The sequence below is a fragment of the Gymnodraco acuticeps genome, unplaced genomic scaffold (assembly GCF_902827175.1).
Source record: "Gymnodraco acuticeps unplaced genomic scaffold, fGymAcu1.1, whole genome shotgun sequence".
Classification (NCBI taxonomy): domain Eukaryota; kingdom Metazoa; phylum Chordata; class Actinopteri; order Perciformes; family Bathydraconidae; genus Gymnodraco; species Gymnodraco acuticeps.
The window spans coordinates 771,990-797,156 of NW_022991760.1; the positions used below are offsets into that span (position 1 = coordinate 771,990).

Below are 25,167 nucleotides of genomic sequence, written 5' to 3' on the forward strand. Positions count from 1 at the left end.
ATTTGAATGGCATGATATCCAAAACATGTTTTTTGAGGAATATGAAATGATAAAAAAATGTAATTACAAAGATACTCCAAGAACACCACCTCACCGGGTCCAAAAAGACCCACTTATGCATCTAAGGGTTAAAGCAGAGCTGCAATAATATCGGAAGGAATCATGTGATCACATTGTTAAAGTAAGACAATAAAACGCACATTTTAGGTTAGTTTCAAGTGACAGTGACAGTAACACGTTTGCACTCATGAGACTACTTACGTTATGGAAATGATTGCAGTCTTTGGAAGTCGTTCAAAGGTTAACTTCATGAATGCATGAATTGTGATTAACAAATATATTTGTTGTGTTTGTGTGTCAAATTGGTGGTTGCTAATGTGGTATGAAAACACAATTGTAGTTCTCATAGGGTCTGTATGAAGTGTGATAATTGTCAGGGAGAATTGACAGTAAAATGACACGATACAAAACCAAAGCAGCAGCATACCGTCCGCTCCACCGCCCTCCTACAGATGTATCTTTATTACCGCTGATTATAATGTGCATCCATGCTTATCTATGAAACTATTATTTTGTTGAAGACACAATAGCCAACCAAACACGGATTGAGGTAATAAATAAAAGCTCAGCCTTTGTCTGACAGAATGTGAGGAGAGACAAGCCTCTTAAAACAAGAGTTATGTGCTTTCAATACCCAGGCTGATGTATTTGTCTCTCTGATTCCCTGAAAGAGATATCAGGAATAAAAGAGTGAGTATGGAGGCCTTTTGTCAGCACAAACTATCTCATCAGGTCATGTATCATTATTACAATGAGCAATGGTGGACAAGGTGGGAGAAATCCACTTTCAGAGTCTAACAGTGGTCTTCAGTTAATCCCTCAGCTGCAGAGACAGAGGAGTTTGTAATTGGAACAATGTGGAGCATCAGGGCTCTAGTAGTGCAGTAATCATCTTTATGCTTGGCTTCATCGCTGATGCGCTCACTTTGCACACCGAGCCGATAATGGGATGAGAATTTCTCCTCCTCATTGACTTTGCTCTTTTAACCCATGAAATGAACGATTAATGCAGCGTCACAGGGGAACCAACTGTTTATCTAGCTCTGCTCAAGCGCCGAGATGAAGACGAGGAGGAGGGGGAGCACTCAACCTGTCACACAACCGCCATTTTTCAACACAATTCATACAAAAGTCCAAGCAATAATAGACTTGAGTATTGTCTGTGTGTCAGAGGTACCTCGTATAAAGTCAAACAGATAGCGGTAACGCAGATATATTTACCATATTACCCAACATGCTAACATTTGTCAATTAGCATAAACACTAACAAGGTAAAGCTGAGACTGATGTTTGCAGCTAAATGGTAATAAAGCTAATTCAATGTTCCACTTGAGTAAAGTACATTAAGGATATTTGACACAATTGTTCTTATAGTTCTCATACATATTGAGATGAACTGAATAGTGACTGTAATGCTTATAAGCCGTTTTGTCCAATACAACTATTTGCTTTAAGGTTAAACTGAGCAGAACAATAATACGATTTTAATTAGTATAATATAATGTTGAACTTTAGTTGACTATAAAGACTAAAGCTACCATAAATACAGTCACGTGAAATGTGTTGACATAATACATTTCATTAAAATCAACGGTTCACTTTTTTCAGTGTGGCAAATAATAGAACAGCTGGTTATTTCATTATTACCTCCCTTCATTCGAATGGATTCAACCTCGAGTCCTTCAAGAGAAAAGAGCTAACTGTTAGCTTGTCAGAAAAGATGCTTCTTTAGCCTTCTGTTTGTGTGTTCAGAGTCAATGGTGTCTGAACAACAAGCGCTTTCAGGATCTTACGTATCTGTTTAAGAGGATTACCAATATGAAAGGAAAACAACAACTTGGCATGGCTCGTTAAATCACACAGCCAACAAAAACAAGGAATTAAGCAGCGTAACTCAGAGTTTTATCACCGGTGTCAAACTGTGTGGGAAATAGCATATTTTGTCAATCATTTACTTAAATAAACAGTTATTATGACAGAACATGAGCACAGGCCTTAGCTTAGTTTCCCCTGCACTGAAAAACTGAAACGTTGACTTTAATTAAAGGTATCATTTCAACAAATTCCACATAACTGTATTAGGTTAGTTGAAAGCAATGATATTAAGTTGAACCTAATATTTTATTTAAACTTGATATTATTGCTTTCAACTAACCTAATGCAGATATGTGAAATCTGTTGACATCATACATTCAATTCAAGTCAACGGTTCAGTTTTTTCAGTGGGCTCACTCTGAGAAGACTGCACTAAACAGAGAAAAACATCAAATAAAGAAAGGCGACTCAAAGGTGAGGCAAAGTAAGGAGGAATATTTAGTGTCACAGCGATCGAACACTTAGCCATTTTTTACAGTAACTCTCAAGTAGCCTTTTCTTTTCCACATAGTATTCTTAAGCAATTAGGTGGGGGACAAAAGTTGACTTATATGAGAAAAGAGCTGATGGTAGTCTTCAGAGATAATAATCAATTAATACCCACAGCCCAGGGCAACAGTAAATCACCGTGGGTATTTATCAACACACAAAGGAGGCCCTCACAGCCATTGTCTGCTCCTCTTTTGATGGAATCTCTCCGTGAGGATCCCATGTCTCTGCTTCACACTGAACCACCACCACCACAAATGTGTTCTGAACATCTGCTGCACGTTTCAAGCCATAAAGGTCCCTCCGACAAGGGAAGATATAAGTGAAATACTTAGAAAGTTAGACACTCCTCTGGCAGCTTTATTTTCATAGATATGATACCACTTCATCTTTATCCCAAACTTTAATTTGTATACCAGGAGACTCATTGGCTTCCTTTTCATACAAGGCAACAGGAGTCCAGATCAAGCATCCACACATGACTGATTACATGTAACTGATAACACTGCATTGAAATAATGACTTTGATAGAGAAACTCAATTGACCTAGTCAGACCTAATATCAGGTCTAGTGCAGTGATGATGTATCTCTGGCTGAAGGGCAAACTATGTGAACACAACTACATTGAAAAACTGAAACATTGACTTTAATTCAATGTATTAAGTCTCCATTTCACATAACTGTATTAGGTTAGTTGAAAGCAACAATATGAAGTTTAAATACAAAATATTAGGTTCAACTTAATATTATTGATTTCAACAGTTATGTGAAATCTGTTGACATCGGACATTTAGGCAAGGCAAGGCCAGGCAAGTTTATTTATATAGCACTTTTCAACACAAGGCAATTCAAAATGCTTTAAGAAGACATTAAGAAAATGGCATTTAAAATCAGTCATTAAAAAGAAAAGCTAATAAAATAAACATTAAAAGAAAAGATACATGGATAAAAGTTACAGTGCAGTCTAAGATATGAATAGTTCAATTAAAAACTAAAAGTCAACCTTTCAGTTTTTCAGTGTACAGTAAGAAACAAAGTTGAAGCAAGAAGTGCTAAACTGGATATGAATATCGTTCATTACTTAATCCCTTCATAGTTCAAACATAGCAGCACAAACAGCTCCTTCAGTAACTGGATACTGGACACAGCCTGTCAGCAGACTCCGGTGTGTTGGGTTAGAGAACACTGCACGCGTTAGTCTGAACACATTACTGTCTTTATAATGAGTCTGACCATCGTTGGTATACAAGAGAAATAGTGGTGAAAAGATGACGAGAACATTAGGAGGACCGGCGTGTGCTACAGACAATCATTTACTCACCATTGACTCTGTTTCGGTTTGTAAAATCAATTAACAAACAAACAATATTAAAATCCATGTGAACATTTGACTGCAGCCTATGTGCAAGGACTTAATGGCTGAATACAATTAAAGGCAGGAAATGAATCAATGAAGAGCAGTCTGCCATGTTTTCTTTGAAGGTGTAATAGATGTGCACCAGCATCTTCAGCCCCTCTATAGTCAAACTGAAGGGGTGCTCTCTGAGTCAGGACTGCAGAGTGTTTCTAAAGTGCCAGTGTGTGGTGGTACGTCCATTTAACAGCAGACATTCAATATCATATACATAATGATGCTTTATAGCAGTGGTTCCCAACCTGGGGGGTTGCCAAAGATCGCAGGGGGGGCGGCAGGCCTCAGATGATTTGAGGTCAAATATCATATTTACTTTTTTTTTTTTTTTTACTTTTTTTTTTTTACGTAAGGCAATACATGATTGTCACTAAAAGCCTTGTCTCTACATTACAATAAAATCTAAAAAATAATTGACAAATTAATTTTAATAAAAATTCAAGTTAGTATTAAAGGCATAAAAAGACAGAAATGTATAATTCTTTCTTTAATATAAATGTTTCTTCTGCCCATAAAGTGTCCAAACCAGGCTTGTCTGGATAAGCGCATTTTTAAAACACAGTCATTGTCCATGCCACTTTCAGTTGGATTATTTGTCACAGTTGCTCCGATCAGATCGGTCTCCTCCATTTTGTAGATTATTTACGACTTTTGAATCCACATAAACACATCGGCAAAATCCGGCTTACTTTGAGAATGTAGGGCTGTGCAATTAATCGTATTTTAATCGCGATTACGATTATGGCTTGCGACGATTATGAAAACAGCATAATTGACAAAATACGATTATTTTGCTGGGTGCGCTTTCGCCCCTCCCTAAAAGCCCACTCGGCCACGTGGGAGTGACATGTGTTGTGAGTAGTGATGGGAATTCCGGCTCTTCTTGGTGAGCCGGATCATTTGGCTCGGCTCACCAAGAAGAGCCGGCTCTTTCGGCTCCCAAACGGCTCTTCAGTTTACCACATATTATACCTTTTAATTAAATCAAATGTAGCCCTGTTTTGACTAATTAATGATGTATATGTGTACACATATATCACTTAAATTATTCAATACATCCTTTGTACTGAAGTATTCAAAAGTGAAAATGACATGTTTAATATAAATGATTTGCTGTGGCCAAATGTTTTCAATGCATTTACAGACCCTTGTAACTCTCTGATACCACCCAATGAATGCACTGACTTGCTTGTAGAACCACACTACACAAAACAGATAGCAACACCTATAAAAACTAGGCTATTTTAAAAAAGGGGCTACTGTATCGACATTTTAAAATTATATTTAAAGAAAAGGCCCTGACAAAACAGCAGGACTCTATTTCAGTAACTATTAGCTATAGAAACCACGCCCCCCTGCATGAGAGGGGAGCGTGCTCTGAGATCAGCTGATGGGCTCTCAGAAGAGGGGGAGAAAAAGAGATCTTCGTCCTCCGTGTTTTATTCTTATAGAAGTAAGAAGAGAAGCAATGGGGCAGAAACCCTCCTTTTTACGCAGCGGTCCAGACATAGACATCAAACGGCGACACATATTCAGTTGCCAGTTACTTTGGCATTAGGGCAGGGATATCTAGATACTTTCCAAAGTTTGACATAATGAATTGTGCTACTTTTAAAGCAAGCAACGATGTTTTCAAATCTGTAATCAAAAAGCTCCTCAAAAACACTATCGAAGCAGTTCCTGCCGTTGCTACGTTAGTTCAAACAGTAACAACGGACTATTTTTCTTAGCGGATGCATGTCAATTTAAATAAATACATACAACTATTTTTAATCAATAAAATAATTTTCTAAATCGATAAAAGCATTTCAATTAATATTGGGAGTCATGTCGTTACTTTGTTGAGAATGTGGCCATGTAATAAGCGGGATAATGTGCACATTGCATAATGTGCCTTCATGCCGATCTAGATCCCTCCGCAAAAAAAAAAACCGGCTCGTTCGCGGGCGCGAGCCGGCTCCCGTCGTTCACCTAAAAGAGCCGGCTCGTTCGCGACCGACACATCACTAGTTGTGAGTGTTCAGCGCGAGCGAAGATGTCAGAACAAGAGCAGCAACTCGTTAAAAAGAAGGGTAAAACTATTTCCACTATTTGCAAGTACTTTGCCATTACATTCCACATCGCTAAAGATATGTGCCCAGTTAGCACTGTTAGCAACCAGGGCTTTAAGCAACTTGTCAACACGTTGGACAAGCGTTACGCGATGCCGTCTTGGTATTATTTCAGCAGGTCTGCGCTGCCTGCGCTATGTGACAAATGCCGTAGGGAAGTTGAGAGAGATGTGGCTTCAGCTGACTACTTTGCGACCACAATGGACCTATGGTCTAGCCCAGGGGTGCCCAACCAGTCGATCGCGAGATGTGTCTAAAAATAGAACAACAATATTCTGTTTTATCGTTAATGTCCTGTAACATAATCTTCCTGTGCCAGAATAATGCACTTGAACGCATCAAAGCTTTGTGATTGGCCGGCATCACCCCTGTGTCGGGGCGTGGCTGAGGGTCTTCAGTACAGGTGGCAATATTGTCACCTGCCTGCGCTCATCTCTGAAACCAGACCATGTAAACAGGCTGGTGTTTCTAGCGAACAATCTTTAAGAGATGACATGAGCAGCCCTACCAGCATTTGCCATGGTGGCCTAAACATTTTTATTTGGTCTTAAATTGTAGTTCAACATTTATTTCCTGTTACTTCTGGACCATGACGGTTGGCCAGCCTTCAACGTTTAACTGAGTGGAATATGTTGAATATGTTTCACCAAAATGTTGGCTATATGTTAAGGAGTTTTCAGTAGGTTGTGACCGTGCACTGCAACATGTTTGATTTCATTTATTTTGGTCTAATTTATTTTTATTTATCATATTAATAATATATGTTTAGTATGGTTTTGGAAGTGTGCTCCAACATATTTGTTGATCTTGTTTATTGGTAAAATATTATTTGTTTTAAAGTTCAATAAATGGTCAATGAATAATCGTCAAAATAATCGTGATATCAATTATTGACCCAAATAATCGTGATTATGATTTTTTCCATAATCGCACACCCCTATGAGAATGTGTTTAATCCCTTTGTGAATTGTTTCCACTTGCGCCATCCTTTAATTTCTTCATACAGCGGGAATCCAAATAAATTAATCCTGAGTCCAATAACCATCAAAGTCACTCCAATAGTGCTCCTTAATTACGCTTTCATCCTCCTTTAACAACATACTTCACATTCATCCAGTTTGTGACAGTTGTTGCAGCATTTTTTAGATGCTCAAAGTTGCACCCCCCCCCCCCCCCCTTGTGTGTGTGTGGGGGGGGGGGGGCAACTTCCAACAGGAGTCATTTGGGGGGGCTCTTGGGAAAAAAGGTTGGGAACCACTGCTTTATAGGGTGTAATCACCTGAACCCTGGAATGGACACACTTAACGTGACACAATGTGTTGTCGCGGAAACAACCGATCCTGACCGACACACTGCATTATTAAACATTATAAAACGTATGCAATAACTTGCCCAAGTGCTTATATGCTTTTAACGTTATGCTTATTACTATCCAAATGATCAAGTTTCACAGGGTTGAGCAATGTGGCGTTTCTTAAACTTTTTTCAACAATGGCGATATGCACGGTAGATGTGAAGTACCTTCATTGCATACAATTGAATTTATTCCAAATATTTTCATACTAATACTACTAATTAGTGTTGGTGTGGATTATCTGGTGGACAGAGGGTGTTCTCAAAAATCTATCAAAAGGCATACAGTATGGCAATTATGAGGAATTGAGTTGTCCTAATACTGAATCTCAGCAGGTCCCCACACTGGATAATGCTGATGTTTGAATTGTTGCAACTACTGTATGATTAAATGATTTTGGTCAGAAGTGCTCTGCTTGCAGTCGGAGCAGTTCTTAGCAATGTCTGTTTGAGCGGGCTCTGCTTACACCAGGTGTGAACAGTGTGCATGGAGGAATAAAGAGCCTGAGCTCCAAAGCCCTACAGCTGATGCTCCTCACTGGGCTGCCTGATATCATTTCAAACAGAGAGTAACCTGAACATGTCACCAGTGTAACCTGAAATCTCCACTTTCCAGAGGTTGTAAACAGCATTTTCTCACATTTTTCCATTAAACATAAATCAAATATCAAAAAAGTTGTTTTCTGTTGATCAACTAATTGATCCTTTGACAAAAAACAAAAAAACAATGTCACTGCTGACCTAGTGTGAGATGAGAAAACACTCAAATGTGTTACTTTGGAAGGCCATTATAAAAATGATATATTTTTTTTCTTTGGAGGAACTTTGAAGACTTGCTAGTGTCACTTCTCGCAATCCAAAACAGCCAAAGGCCAGTTATTTATTTCATTATTTGTATTTCTATCATTGTTGCACATGTTGTATTTGGCTATATCTCTGGGCACTTGTCACTTGGATGTGGTTTCATGGTACTTAGTCCACCTGCTTAGATATGTTTTACCCAGTGACTTTAGTGATGGCGTGTGTCATTTTGTTCTTTAAACATCGGGAAATCACAATTCCAGAATTCTTTATAAAGGCATCCCAGTGAGACACTAGTATATCCTCTGACAGCATTTTGTTTTATTGGAAGTTTAGTTGTGACTGCTACCTGCACTGTGAGCAATCTATGCCCAAGAAATAATAAAAACGACATTTGCATCTTAAGCTCAATTCTGACAAGCCATACAATGCAGTCGAGCTCAGAGGAGAGCCCGAACCTCCTGTATGACTGTGGTCCGGATTCATCCAGACAATAAGTCCACAGGGTGAGAGGAGCGCTGTATTTTTGACACTTTTCACTGGATCTCTGCGCAGAGAGCCAGCCTGGCTGACATCTCTTTGTCTCTGCTGAATGACAGTGATGTTTTCAAGAAACATTGATTGGGATATTTGAGCAGTCACAGTTGTCAGAGGCGAGAGGTGGAGATAGGCTGCTGCTGATCTGCTCTGCACTGACAATGTCTCTTTACACTAAGTCCAAAATCAATCTCTAATTGAACGCTCCAACAACAATCCATACGGTCTCTAAACCCAAGTGACCACCCAACTACATCATTACTTCATCAACGTGTGCTTTCTGCAGCTGTCACCGCACAGCTGGACTCAAACCGGACTTTCGCTTTTTGGGATTTTCATAAACAGTAATGTGTCAAACATCCAGCGTGTTAACCTGATTACTTTTTGCTACTTTTGGATTACCTTCAAATGTAACACAATATGAAAAATGACAAGAGAAAATAAAAATCAATAAGTGGCTTTCACTTTGTGACCTTAGAAAAAGAAACCAAGATATTGAGGATCAAAAGTCCTCTTGAATGATAGGCTAGGCCACAGAATAGTATAGTTTACAAATGCTGTTTTTTTAATAGAGGAATTCAAATCAAAAACAGTATTTTTGTTTAATAAATCAGGTGCCACTTACTGCATTAAAAAACGTAACGTAAATGAAAACCAAAATTCAGGAAGTATGTCTACCTATAATATATTGATCTTTATTTGACATTTTATTGTAACATTGTAATCCTGCAATCCCCATGATCTTTATTAGCAGTAATCAGATTGCTTTTATACTATTGTTTTGCCTTTTTTTCTATTCTGATCCTTTTACATGTAAGCTGTTACTTTCCAGACCTGACCTTAAGGCCCGGACACACCAAGCTGACACCAAAGAACTGACACAGACGGACCCCGACTGTTGCGTCGCCTCACGTCTCTGCATTTTAGCCATGTGTCACACTGGAACACACCGCAAAGACTTCAGCCGACGGCCAAGCAGCACGTACGAACTGCGCATGCGTGAGTGGCAATAACTCTCCTTACCAGCAGGCGGCGGTAGTGTGTATTTGTCATTCAAAAGAGGCAACAACCGGAAGACAGACTGCGTGATAACCGAGAGAAGAAGAACAGACTGCGTGATATAAACAAACAAACAAATAGCGTGTGTGTTCCATTTTCACTCTACAGCGAGAAGCTCACGGGGCTTTCCCGAACCTGTCGAGAGCTGGAGGTAAAGGAAATCTCAGATTTGCCTTCTTAATCGTTTGTTTGGGTCCCTCACTTCCGTTTCGCTTCTCATGCACTGATTCGCTAAGCTGAACAGCCAATCAGAGTGATTTATTTTGCCGAAAAGACACGACGGTGCGGGACACACCAATCATCGTCGGCCTGACGCCCACCGACGGCTAAAATCGGCTTGGTGTGTCCGGGCCTTTACAGAACACACCGGAACAAGCTCAACATGTGGAGTTTAGTTTGTTTGTGAATGTTAATAGCAGCTCATTATCCTTTGATTCACATTATCAGGGAATCCTGACTCTTCTTGAATATGTATTACTGATCACTTTTAATATCAACTCTGAGCAGGAGCAACTATTTTGACATTTCTACAAACTATGTCTTTTTTGTGTTATAACACATTTAAGTTTGTAAACATACACTTTCTGATTTTGTTATAATATTTTGAAGAACTTCCCACTTTAATAAATCTCCTCTTAGCGTATGGATCTGCAGGTCTCCCTTGAAAAAGAGATCATTGATCTCAATGGGATTTTACCTGGATAAATAAAGGTTTTGAATTTAATTGAACGGATGATGTTAGTTGTAACCTCAACTTTAATAGTTTAATATTAATGTATTTTGTTATCCAATAAAAAAATGGATTGAAAAAAATGCTATTTGGCACATTTGATGGGATTGTTTGTATATATATATATTAAAACAAAATTATAATAATGGGAGAAATCCATGGAATTGTTAGCTTGTTTTTTGTCCTGTTCTTTCTTATAAAAACAACTTACTATAAGCATAGTCTAATCTTGTCTGGTCTTCAATTCTTATTTTTATCATTCAAGATTCAGTCTTTATAATATAAGAATTGTAAAAAACAATTAAAGACTGTATACCAACAAGTTTGTTCGCTACAACTGTTCCGAAATCACATGTCATCCATGTGTAGATATCACCTAACACAAATCATTTAAACTAATTCAAAGACATCTTTAAACTTTAATGCATTCCAACTAATATTAATGTTGTGCAAATGAGGTGACTTTTCAAAACACAAAGGATAAAGATTTTAATTATAGCTTTTACATTCTCATTCTACATTAAGCTTTCTATAATCAAAATACATAACATTTTCCCAATGCATTTTGATTCAAATCCATTTTCTGTTCGATTAGGGTTAGGGTTAGCAATTATTGTTTATTGAAAATAAACCACAATAAAACTCCCGCGTTTTAATACCATGTCCATTGCGCATTATGAGTCAGGGCCAGGCAGGTGAGGACATTATGTATCTCTAGACATTGTGTACCGAACAAGGAATTCAAAGTAACAAAAACATGGCAGCCTTGGGCTCCTAAAATAGACTTTCATTGTAAGTGGTAGGGCCTTTTATTCTCTGCTGGGTGGTTAACTTCCTTATGTTATGGAAGGGTCCTAACACGCATCTATTTCGCCCCTACAAAACCAGCGGTTGCCAGCTGAATGCTCACTTTGGGAAAACACACCATCACACATAAGAGGCCAATACAATAAAACAGGGTGTTGTCCTTCACTAAGAAGAAGCGGATCACGCCAGGTCACCTTGCTATAATCAGCTGGAATTGTCAGAAATGAGTTTTGATTAAAAAATGAAACATTAACTTTATCAAATGTATTATAATCAGTGTTGGGCAAGTTACTTCCAAAATGTAATATATTACATATGACTTATTACTGTCTTTTTAAAGTAATAAGTTACATTACAATATTACTGTCTCTGAAATGTAATGAGTTACACTACTTTTATATGACTTTTGAGTTACTTTCACCCAAATAACTGCAAAAGAATGGCTAGGTATTTTAAATGCTAAAATGTAGTTTAGTGCAGCTCATTATACATCTAGTGAAGGGCAATGTGGTATAGCATAATAACTGTGTAGGCCCTTAAGGCAACTGGAAACGGAAACATGGATTGAACAAAATAACAGTGCAGCTGTTCTTATCGAATCAACCCCTCCCAACTTTAGTTTTATGAGTCAGGAAAGAATACATAAGAAAGGGGGTGGAGTTGCTATTTTGTACAATGATTCCCTTCATCGTACTGTATGGAAACTTTGATTATTTTGAATATGTGGCCCTTCAGCTGAAATGCTCCTCTCGAGCTCTGTTCCTAAATATCTATAGACCACCCAAATACTGTGCAAGCTTTTTTGATGACTTTACTGAACTGCTGTCTATAGTGTGTATTGACTTTGACCGTCTAGTCATTGTTGGTGATTTTAACATCCATGTTGACAACCCCCAGGACAGAGGGGCTAAAGAACTGTTTTGTGTTCTTGATAGCTATGGACTGACTCAGCATGTGACGGAGCCCACGCACAATAAGGGGCACACTCTGGACTTAATTATCTCAAAGGGTCTGAATATCTCTAAGGTTGTGGTGACTGATGTTGCACTATCTGACCATTCCTGTGTTTTCTTTGAGAGCTCTATTTCTGTTCACAAAAATGTTCAAAAAGAGATAACCACAAAGCGATATTTAACTGAAAATACTAGGGAAATGTTTACTCAGAATTTTTTTTCCACACTTGCCCCTGCTAACATCTCAGTAAATGAGCTAGTAGATCATTTTAATTCAAAAATTCAAAATGTTATAGATGCCATTGCTCCAACTAAGGTAAAGGAAGTGACTGGGAAGAAAATATCTCCATGGAGAAAGGCCATGACCGTGAGAGCAGAAAAAAGAGTGTCGAAAAGCTGAACGTAAGTGGCGAAAAACAAATCTCCATGTTCACTTTGAAATCTATAAAGAGAGACTTGGCCTTTATAATTTGGAATTGAAATTTGCCCGACAGTCTTTCTTCTCTGACATCATTACCAAAAACAACGCACGTGCCTTATTTGCTACCGTCGACAGACTAACTAACCCCCCAGTGTCAGTAGCCTCTGAATTTCTATCCACCAGGGCGTGCAATGATTTTGCCTTCTTCACTGACAAAATTCAGAAAATCAGACAAGCAGTCAGTGCCTCTGCATCAGGAACAGCAAATGTGTTGTCCCTGTGTCCACCTAATATCAATTCAAACACCATGACACAATTCCATCAGATTAATGATAAAAACCTAGAGGACATTATACAACTTCTGAAATCCTCCTCCTGCTGCCTTGATATTATTCCAACAGGATTTTTCAAAGATGTTTTGCCTTGCATGGCCTCAGATCTACTTCATATAGTAAACAAATCTCTTCACTCAGGTATTTTTCCACAGGCCCTGAAAACTGCAGTCATTAAACCGCTCTTAAAAAAGAATAATCTAGATGCTACAGTAATGAACAATTACAGGCCCATATCAAACCTCCCATTTCTAGGTAAAATCATTGAAAAATTAGTCTTTCAACAGTTGAGTAATTTCTTGCATTTAAATAACTTTGGATGTGTTCCTGTCAGGATTTCGTCCAAACCACAGCACTGAGACTGCTCTTGTAAAGGTCTTCAATGACATCCACTTAAACACAGACAGTGGCAGAACTTCAGTGTTAGTATTATTAGATCTCAGTGCTGCGTTTGACACTGTTGACCACAGCATATTACTAGACCGACTAGAAAACTGGGTGGGACTTTCGGAAACAGTCCTAAATTGGTTTGAATCCTACTTAAAGGACAGAAACAACTTTGTTTCTATAGGTAAATACACATCTGAGTTGACAAATATGACATGTGGGGTACCTCAAGGCTCCATCTTGGGGCCTCTTCTCTTTAACATCTACATGCTACCACTGGCTCAGATAATGAAGAACAACAAAATAAGTTACCATAGCTATGCAGATGACACACACATTTACGTAACAATTTCACCAGGAGACTATGCTCCAATTCAAACACTGAGTAAGTGCATTGAACAAATCAATGACTAGATGTGTCAGAACTTTCTCCAATTAAACAAAGATAGTCTTTGGAGCCAAGTCAGAACGTATAAAAGTTAGCGCTGAGCTTCAGCCTGCAATGTTCAAAACAACAGATAAAGCCAGAAATCTAGGTGTAGTCATGGACTCTGACCTGAGTTTCAACAGTCACATTAAAACAGTTACTAAATCAGCCTACTATCACCTAGAGAATATATCTAGGATTAAAAGACTAATGTCACAGCAGGATTTGGAAAAACTTGTCCATGCTTTTATCTTCAGTAGACTCAACTACTGTAATGGTGTCTTCACAGGTCTCACTAAAAAATCTATTAGAAAGCTGCAGCTAATTCAGAACGCTGCTGCTCGAGTCCTCACTAACACTAAGAAAGTGGATCACATCACTCCTGTTCTGAAGTCTTTACACTGGCTTCCTGTGTGTCAAAGAATAGATTTCAAAATACTGCTGCTGGTTTATAAAGCACTGAATGGTTTAGGCCCAAAATACATTTCTGACCTCCTGCTAAATTATGAACCATCCAGATCTCTCAGGTCTTCAGGGACTGGTCAGCTTTCTGTCCCCAGAGTCAGAACTAAACATGGTAAAGCAGCGTTCAGTTATTATGCTCCAAATATCTGGAACAAACTCCCAGAAACCTGCAGGTCCGCTGCAACTCTGACGACTTTTAAATCCAGGCTGAAGACTTATCTTTTTGTCGCTGCTTTGAATTGAAACTGAGCCATTGTGTTAATCAGTAAAGTGGAACTTCTGTGTGAACTATTCATATCTTAAACTGCACTGTAACTTTTTATTCATGTATTTTTTCTTTTAATGTTTCTTTTATTATCTTTTACTGTTTTTAAATGCCTTTGTCTGAATGTCTTTCATTTTTGTAAAGCACCTTGAATTGCCTTGTGTTGAAAGGTGCTATATAAATAAACTTGCCTTGCCTTACTAACAACTTGTATTACACGGCTTAGTTGAATACTCGATTCTGATTGTAAATTCTTAACATGTGACACGTTGTTAATACAGCAGTACAGACCACTGTCAAGGACTATAATGAAGGTTGCTAAGGAGGATCAAGAAATATAAAGGGAAAGAAGTTAAAAGACGGAGCGCTGGACGTCAGATAAATCACCAGAAGAATTGGCAGAGAGGAAGTAAACACTAACAGGACACGGAATGGGCTCTGTAGTGTGTTTAGTATATGGCCGTGTACAGGCCCGGTTCCAGAACAAAATGACTCAGGGTGCCTCTGAGGTTACAGGGGGCGCAGCAGTAGTAGGTTTACATGAGCAATAGTGGCAACAGCAATGAAAAATAGCATTGATGGTCCCCAATGAACAGATTATGGCCTTTGTTATGTTTTGAAACCAAGCAAGTGAGAACATTTAAATTGTGTTAAAAGTGCAATCCTGAAATATTTCATATAGTCCAAAGTGGACTATGGCAAAGAAAAGCACAAAAGCTTCAAAGCTGTACTGATAAAACAAATGAGAACATATTGTAAATCAAGGCAAATATTATTTGAACCAGCTCATGGTTTGAAATGTCAAAAATTGAAAAGCAAAAGTATTATTAAAACCATGTACTACATAATCACCTTGGTCCCATCATATACTCTGGGAAGAGAATATTTACTGTGCTTGAAAACTGGATCACATCATCATGTGAGGTTGACTTTGTGACCTGGAGAACATTTCAGCTGCAACATTAGCTTGTTGATAAGCTTGGGATATGAGATCTTTTTGTAGCCATTCGTGGTGAAGGCATCTGTGCTATTGCATGCATTATTTTTGACCCAACATTTCTACAGGCATGGCAGAATATGGCACTATTTTACATTAATATTCTAGCCCTTGTCTATTTTTATACCACGAGCTGCAAAATGGCCGCCTAACCCCACTGTACAGGCGGGTACTTGTTTAGATATACCCAGGGGCGGATCTAGACAAATATTCATGGGTTGGCAAGAGGGTGGCAGGAAATTTTGAGGGGTGGCATCCCCTGACAGAAGTATATGCTGATTGAAATCGCAATCATATCAATCAATTAGGGGTGTAACGGTACACGTACCCGTACTGAAATTATTCGGTACGGTCCCTTCGGTTCGGTACACGTGTGTACCGAACGAATATAGCGTTAAACGTAAAAAATTGAGAACAACTTTCTGGAAGTAATCTCAGGTATATATCATAGAGCGACCAAGTCATTTCATTGGACGAGAGGCATACTATGAGAGCTGGTCACAGGGATGCGTTCAAATGTAGTCAGTAATTTGAGGAACTGTCGAAATGGCGAACGCAGATAAAGTTGAGCTGAAAATCCTCCAGCATCATTGAAGTCTCCGGTTTGGGAACATTTTGGTTTCGCAGTTACGTACAAGGATGACGGACAAAGACAGGTGGACCGAACCAAAGCTGTTTGTCGGCATTGTTCAACTAAAATTGGTTACGCGGCTGGCAATACATCAAACTTGCACACTCATTTGAAAAGGCATCACCCGAACGTGAATATCACCGGTACCAAAAGAAAAAAGACTGAAGTGCAAACCCAACTCCCGCTAGCATGTAAGCCTCCACCACTCGCAAAGAGTTCAGACCGAGCCAAAGCTATTACAAACGCCAAGTATCCTTATGTTGCCATGTTAGCAAAGCGCTACCTGGCTGTGTCTGCTACCTCTGTCCCTAGAGAGGGTGTTCTCCACAGCAGGAGACATTGTTAGTGCCAGCAGATCTGCCCTTTCGGCAAGCAATGTGGACAAGTTCATTTGTCTTTAAAAAAAACATGAAAATACAATGACAAGCAAGTCCTAATGTCAAACTGGCTGCTTAGGTGCTAGTACAGTTCAAATACAGATTATTTCAGTTCATCGAAATGCTGCACCTTAATGTTTATTTTACTATATTTTGTATTTATTTGAATACATTAGTCAGTTTAAAAATAATTTAAAAAATATATTTAATGTTTTGTGATAATTTTTTCTGCTGTACCGAAAACGTACAGAACCGTGACCTAAAAACCGAGGTACGTACCGAACCGAAATGTTTGTGAACCGTTACACCCCTACAATCAATGTTAACTTGGAAAGCCACAATATTAATATTTTAACTCAATCACATAGGTGATATTATTGTGGCACATCAGTAAAGCCTTACATACAAGGTGGCAGATGTAATTTAATGAATTTTAACTGAACAATAACTGAATGAGTTTGTCTCACTCTTAGACCAGCAGGGGTACCAAATCCATGCAGACTGCTGCAATAAGTATATTAATTAACTGTCTCATCGATGTTTGTCTGAATGAATATGATAATATTAACAATCATATTATTCCTATCAGCTGTCAATCACTGTTAATAAATAATAATAATAATAATAATAGATTTAATTTGTTAGTGTTTTTACAGGTGCTCAAAGACGCTTTACAGATATAGTGAAGAACTGTTATGATTCACATATTCATTTATTATTGAATAAACTATATTTTTTGGAGGAGTTAATGATGAATGTTCATCAAGATGCTTGCTCACCCTCCTTCAAATTTGAAAAACAAGTAATTATATCATTATTGATAAACAGTTACAACCTTGACTTTACATCAGAAAGAACAAACATTAAAGAAGTGACTAACTGCATCAGTTAGGGTTAAACAACGTGTATTCAGCTAAAACATCGCTGCAGTTATTATCCAGTGGAAGGTCCTTACCTACTGGCCTAGTTAAATCAAAGTGGTTACTTTCTGTTGGCTGGGCAGTGTAGTTTTACACACCGTCTTATTTTACTTTCTCAGGACTTAAAACTGTTTTTTGGGGGCAGACCCCCTCAAAGAAAAAAATATATACACGCATACAAGGTCATCATCTTAACAGTTTGTTATTCTCATCGAGTCATCCGTGAGCAGAGCATCAAGTTGGCATGTCTATTACAGCTGAATGCGGCGATTACCATCTTGTTCAGCAAAACGCCTCACAAACTTATTAAGATCAACAGCTGTAGTGCGTTTTGATTCAATGCTGAGTACAGCCACACTGACATTCTCTTCTCTGTCATTGTAGACCGCAAATACCTCATTCCTTCAGTGCTTGGGTCCGAAAGGCTTCTCGTTTTGCGCCGTCCCCCCGTTCAAGTGAATTCGCCACCAATCATATTTCCACTCTCGCGCCAGGACCGGGGGAGGGGTTACATGACGTGCATCTTGTGCTGCATTCACTTGCACTCGGACATTAGAGACTTTCTCTCATAAATGTCCGATGAGCCACAACTTTTCTTTCAAAACAAAGATTCCAACTGGGGTGGCAGCTGGGGTGGCAAGGCTATTGTTTAGGGTGGCAGTTGCCACCCCATGCCACCCCGGTAGATCCGCCCCTGGATATACCTGGGCAGGCTCTGTTTTGCCGTGGTATCCTGGCACCTGCGGGCCGCAGAGGGGCGGCGTAGTTTCGGGCGACGAAGACTGCTGCTCCGGGGGCGAGGGCGGCGAGTCAGGCGGGAGTAAGCTAGTGTCCACAACGGAGGGTAACGTGATGTCCCCATCTGACCTGTTGCTACTGTCTGCAGTAGATGCAGTGTTGCTGGCGTTTAGTGATGGTTGCTTTAACCATGTTCGTATAAATGATTATCCACAGATGTGTGTCACTGCTGTGGAAGCACTTTGGAAATGATGCACGCGCAGCGGAGCAGGTCACGCGCACCTGACACCATTTGTTGTTTGTATTTTTCGCTCCGTTCTCTTTTTTGAATAGAGGGTGCATAACATTCAACTGCCCCGAAGATCCCGACGCGAAGCCTGAAGGGTAAACACCAGGTTTACTAATCTACCCGCACAATTTGTCTGGTGTCGGAATGTCTCGCTATGTTAGTACATTCTTAAAAAACAAAACACCATTTCATTTTGGGGTTAAAATGTGTTGTAACTGCGTTACTAGGCATTGTAACGGGTAATATATTACCCACATTTCATTAGTAATGCGTTACATTACTTCGTTACAGCAAAAAGTAATATATTACTGTAACTCCCTTACTTTTGTAACGCGTTACACCCAACACTGATTATAATGTATATCAACATATTTCCCGTAACTGTATTAGGTTAGTTGAAAGCAATAATATTAAGTTTGAATACAAATATTAGGTTCAACTTAATATTATTGCTTTCCACTAACTAAATACAGTTATGTGAAATTTGTGGACATAATGCATTTAATTAAAGTTAATGTTTACATTTTTTCAGTGCATTGCTTTTTATGCAGCTTTCATCTCAATCTCAAAGACCTCACTACGTTTTGAGAAGTAAAAACTTCAAAAATCATCGGGAGCTTTGGTATCTGTTAATAGGTACTGACAACTGAAAAATAATAATTGTAATAATAAGGAAAAGAGTGCAAAGGTACACATCTGAACATTGTTTTTGAAAGAAGAAGCTTATTGCCGTGGAAACCACTCACCCCGTTTCTGCATGAAGCTGAAAAGATCATCGAGAAACTCTTTGCGCTTTTCGTCATCGTCCAATTCATACAACTGAAAAAAAGAAGGAAAGAAATTGAATGAATTAGACATTTTTACCAAAGAAAAAGAAGGCCATGTTTGATCATTGAGAGGTTGGTGGAGTTTCTCGTGAACTCTGAGGATTATGAGCTCCTTGAAGACAGTCTGTGAGCGGCCTTGAGCCCGGAGCAGCGACTGACCAGCAGCCCGCTCACACCTCCAGCACAAAGGCTCAGCGCCACACCGCTGCTGGAACAATATCAGGAAGATGCTTTCTGCCCATGAATAGCTTTCTCACATCTGTGCGCCTTAGAGAGGTATGCCTTTGTCAGCTCCAACCAAATCAGCGTTTCTTATCTGACCCCTTCAAAAAGGTGAGCACAAACATGCTGTTCATTCATACAAAGCTCTGAGCGTGGTGTTTAAATATCTTCTATAGAGGACACAATATTAGAAACAGTTCCAAATGCAATGAAATCAAGCTGCCTGTCACTCAGCATATTCCGGCAGCAGCCTATACACCAACACTGAAACACGTGAGCACATACTACAGTTTAAAAAAGCAGAAATCAAATCTGAGCTGACAGAAAATGCTCCGTTTTAGTTTAACACACACAGTTAAGCTCACACACACTATTCTATGAACATATAGGTTCACCTGCTGAATTAAAAACAGAACTAATGAAGCAAAGAAAGTGAAAACCATAAAGCAGATTCAGGCAGTAGACGTATAGATTCACACTGGAAGTATTATCCTACAGAACAGTACAGCTCTAAGAGAAGAGAGAACATCTGATCCTTTACAACAAACACTACAGAGATCCACTAGTTTCTAAATATACCAGTCCTTTTATTACATGTTTTGGATGTAACTGTAAGGGAATAGAGTTACTTTTTTTTGTATCCTGATTATGTAATCCATGTAGTCCATTATTGCCCAAGCCTGAATACACTTTATGTCAGTTAAACACTTTTTCTAGTCAATCATTGCACATGTAATTTAGATAGTTAAACACTGTACCTGACTCATTTTTAAATAGCTGGTTAGTTTTGAGAATATCACATATTTGTCAGGTGGTGCGATCTCTCATCACTTATTAAAGTCCCAGAAAATACATCCAGCAGGAATATTTCATTTTCCGTGATCACAGTATTGCAAAGACTGTTATAATGAGCCCATCTTAATATTGAAAGTGTTATCTGATTTCACGTAGAAAAGGTTATCAAATAACACATTTTAGGCCAGTAGAGCAATATATCTTATTTTACAGCTGCTACAACTGGCTGCTAATACTGTAATGACACAGTTGTAAAATAACAGTGCAATATATAGTTTTGCTAGTTACTGCTGTTATTACTGGATGCTTCTTCATTACTTGTATACGTTCATTCACTTTATAATGCTGCTACCTACTGTATCTTTAATACCTTGGATATGTACTTATCTAATGTACTTTCCTTGTTATTTAATATGTAAGTCTACTCTTTTATTTTGTCTTTATCGGCAATGTCCCCTTAATGTAACAATGTCAATTTCCCTGCTGGTCAATGAGGGAAACAAAAAAAGTCTAATGAATCTGAGCGAGTAATGTCTGGAATTATTGTAATAATAAGTGTTTGTGTCAGCCTAAAAGCCACATGAGAGTGTGGGATAACAGCATTTCACTGGCAGTCAAACACGATCATCATTTTCTATCTTAGGCTGAACTCTTATGGCCACTGAGACACATATCTTCATTTGAAAAGAAAAAGGTAAATGTAAAGACTGAGAATAAAAACCTATAATATCTCAGCAGGATATCTCCGTGTGTCTGGCCCTCCGTATATTTCAGTAGCACTTCTTCCCTTATTGGCATACCCATTATGCTCCTCATCGTGCCCTATTCACGGGGACAGCAGTGTCAAAGAGGCTTTTAAATGGGCCTCTCCAGCCAGATACAGCTGATGGAAATATGTTAGTGGCTATGTTCACTTTCAGCAAGGCCCAGAGCCACGTTAACAGGCCCACTTAATCAATACTGGAAGACAGAGGGATGACCTTTGGAATCAGTGGGGCCCTGTGGACGAGGCCCCAGAGATAATAACTGATCATTTAGAAGTGTATTAGCTGTCACCAATATTAAAGGACCAGAGCAGGTCAGCACTCAGGAGGAAACCGTGGGGGGGGGGGGGGGGGGGGGGGGTTCCGGAGGTGGTGTGTGTGTGTGTATTTGTGAGTGCATTGTGAGTGCTGCTCTGCAGGCAGTCCATGGTGCAGGCAATATCGAAAGGTAAAGGAACAGCAAGCCATTGCAAAAATGTTAAGTGCACAAATGCAGAGCAGATGACAATGCAGCAGGATCAATTGTGAGGCCCATGGAGCGCAAAGGCATATATGCAGAGACAATGATGAGCATAGGGGCAATGACACATGTGTCAACATGCACACAAACACACCGCAGCCGGTAAACCCAGTAAAACTCAAATATACATGTTTATATTTAAAACCGTTCATTTTTCAAAGATGTCGAGATGCTTCAGAAAAAATGGCAAAGAATCATTTTCACTTTGGAACTTTGACTTTACAATAAGTTGTGATTAATGGTGTAATGTGAGAATGTGATTTGGAACTTTAAGTGAAATAAATCCATCTTTACTGACTGTTCAGCTAAAGCCGTTCACTTACTAAGTTTCATATTTGTCGTTTTGAAAGGCTTTTATTTATTTGTTTCATAACTACCTGCATAGAGCTGTTCTTAAAATGCTCTTTAAGTGTTCATCAAGGGTTGTGAATGCAGCACGGAGGTGTACGTTGGCAGAGGACTTATACAATTCAAAATGTAAAATAACAGCTGCTGTACGTAGCTCCAAATGATCATTGTGCAATGAGAACCCCATATGCAGTTCATCTGATGTGAACAGGTGCTCACGACTGCAGGAAGAACTTATAAGTGTGTTTTTCAAACCTATTACACCCACCATTGTCCCTGTCACTGCAACATTTGACATTAATATATATATGATTGTTATTTTATTTATCTTTATTGGACATATTACTTTAATTTCTTATGTTTATTTCTTTTTTCTTTTTTATTCATCCGTTTTTGGATTAATAAAATATTTCTGATTCTAATTCAGGTATATGTAATATGACTGCAGTAAAGCATTGACAGGATTGAGAGTTGAATGGAAAACACATTGTCTAACCTAATTGAATACATGCACAGTCTATGACATTAGTAGGGAATCTGTCCAATAATAAGAGACATTAGCTGAAGTCATGCATACACAGTTCTGCACTCTATTGGTCAGGTTCTCCTGCAAAGGGTTGAGAGCGAAAGGGAAAAGTGACCGGGCGGGCAGCATTCCTGTCTGAACTTTGTTTACTGTTTCCCTTCTGTGTGTGTGTGTGTGTGTGTGTGTGTGTGTGTGTGTGTGTGTGTGTGTGTGTGTGTGTGTGTGTGTGTGTGTGTGTGTGGTGTGTGTGTGTGTGTGTGTGTGTGTGTGTGTGTGTGTGTGTGTGTGTGTGTGTATGTGTGTGTGTGTGTGTGTGTGTGTGTGTGTGTGTGTGTGTGTGTGTGTGTGTGTGTGTGACTGGAGAGAAGGCTGAAGGACACTGGGTTCAGCTGAACCTGGAGGCTCTCTGTCAGTCAGCAGGTCAGCGGGGGAAGCCTGCCAACGTTGAACTTGGAAATCTCACCTGCATGGCCTTTTCCTCTCTCAGAAACTATACCTGTAACTAAATCATCATTTGTTTTGCTAACACTGGTGACCTAACCTTTGAGAACATGCAGAATAAATAAAAGAGTCATTTAGAAAAGACCACACTGAAAAAGATGTATCATTTCACATATTAGGTTAGTTGAAAGCAATAATATTAAGTTGAACCTAATGTTTTTTATTTAGACTTAATATTGTTGCTTCCAACTAACCTTATTAGGTTGTGGACATAATACATTTAATTAAAATCAACTTTCACTTTTTTGAGTTCAAGAAAACAGAACTCGAAGTAGCAATTGAATCGGAACAGTATCTCATGGATAGTCAGACTTCTAAGATAGATAGAAGATATAAGATTCAGTGAGGAAAAGGGTAAGAAATCTTGTTCAAACGTTGAACTAAATAAATGCATTATGTTAACAAATTAAACATAAGGTTAATTGAAAGCAAATATATTAAGTTTAAATAAAAGAAAATTGGGTTCAACTTAATATTATTGCTTTCAACTAACCTAATGCAGAACCTGTTGACATAATACATACGTGTGCATTCTTATGGAACTAATGTAACTACTAAAGTAAGGTACTTACAGAACAGAAACACATTTAATATAAAGTAGTGAAAATTGCAGAAAAATATAGCACCAAGTGCAACTTAACTTTTTATTCATGACATACTCTTCCGTCACTATTGAGTTCCGAATATATGACATATCTCAATTTGGAGTAGCCATGTTAAAATGACAAGAGGTGAAATTAGATATAGAGAATCAGAAATGGGGTTATTGCCAGGTAGGTTCACATATACGGGGAATTTGACTTGATGTCATCAAATATAAAACAAGAAATCTAATATAAAACAAAAAATATAATATCATTGTGTACAATGAAAAGCTGCTGAGAAACGTAAACAAAAACATAAACAAAAAGACTTACTCGTGAGAAGTTAGTGTGAAAGTGTACAAGTGTAAGTGACCACCTAGAGTGTCTGTGTGTGTGTGTGTGTGTGTGTGTGTGTGTGTGTGTGTGTGTGTGTGTGTGTGTGTGTGTGTGTGTGTGTGTGTGTGTGTGTGTGTGTGTGTGTGTGTGTGTGTGTGTGTGTGTGTAATGTTAATCAGAGAACAATGCTGCTGCAGTCATGCTGGCCACCTTCCAGTTGGCTTGGTGCCACCAGTAACAGCTCTCCGCTGGTGAACACGCACGCACGCGCGCACACGCACACACACACACACACACACACACACACACACACACACACACACACACACACACACACACACACACACACACACACACACACACACACACAGATGCAGAAGATGTGGAAGCTAATATGAAGAGGCAGGCTGAGCCTTTACAGGATTAAGTGGTAGCAGCCTGACCACATATTGGCAGCACTAAGTGTTATTTTACCATGGACCACTGCAGGACACACACATTCGGAAAAAGCCTTGCTAAAAGTCCCAAGAATGTAAGGCGAGACCGTTTATTAACGAAAAACTGAAAGAGAAAAGCTAAATTGGTCCACAATTCAAGAAGTGAGCGTTTTCAGTCCTCCAATATCAATGTGTTTCTCGGACACATGGGCTTTACCATAAGTATTTCCAAACAACATGTTTTTACAAGACATGTTTTTACAAGACATATTTCAATTATAAGGACTTAATTAGAACAGCGAAGAATCCCAGTTACAAAGTGACGTAACTGATGTTTAAGGTTTAAATGATAAAATGCAGCACGCCTAATTATTGCGAAAGGAAACCTGACGAGGGTGAGCAAGACCCGATGCGCAGATACATGAAACAATCATTTGACCCAATGTTTTAATTTAAAGATGATTTTATGAACTAAAAAAACAACACTCTAAGACAAATAGTGAAATACTGCAGCGAAGCAATGTTACTTAAAATGACAGCAGCACTTATTAGGGTTTCTGTTTCAGTGTTTAAACACTGACAAAGCCCATATTGTAGAGATGACTTCCTGTCTGTCTTCTTCAGCTGTTCCTCTTATTGTTTACTTCCTGTCTGTCTTCTCCTCTTATATCTCTGTAATTCAGCTCTCTGTGACTTTAACCCCTTTCCTTCTCCTGGGCTGTTTTCTTGTTCTTGTTCTATTCTCTTTTCTTAATTAGGGACAGTTTAGACATTAGGAATCCAACGTTGTGTGCTCTCTACTAGGGCTGTACCCGAATATCCGAATATTCGTTCGTTGGAGTACTATTCGGGTTTCAATTTCGTTATTCGG

The 25,167-nt window shown here is 38.8% G+C and overlaps 1 protein-coding gene across 1 annotated transcript in view; it reads right to left on the bottom strand.

The window, feature by feature from the left end:
• Positions 1–25,167, bottom strand: part of arid3c (AT rich interactive domain 3C (BRIGHT-like)) — a 92,684-nt gene that overhangs the window by 18,784 nt on the left and 48,733 nt on the right. Inside the window, exon 3 of the mRNA XM_034199269.1 lies at positions 19,183–19,255. Coding sequence (XP_034055160.1) covers positions 19,183–19,255 — 73 coding nt within the window. The remainder of the gene's footprint in view (positions 1–19,182; positions 19,256–25,167) is intronic.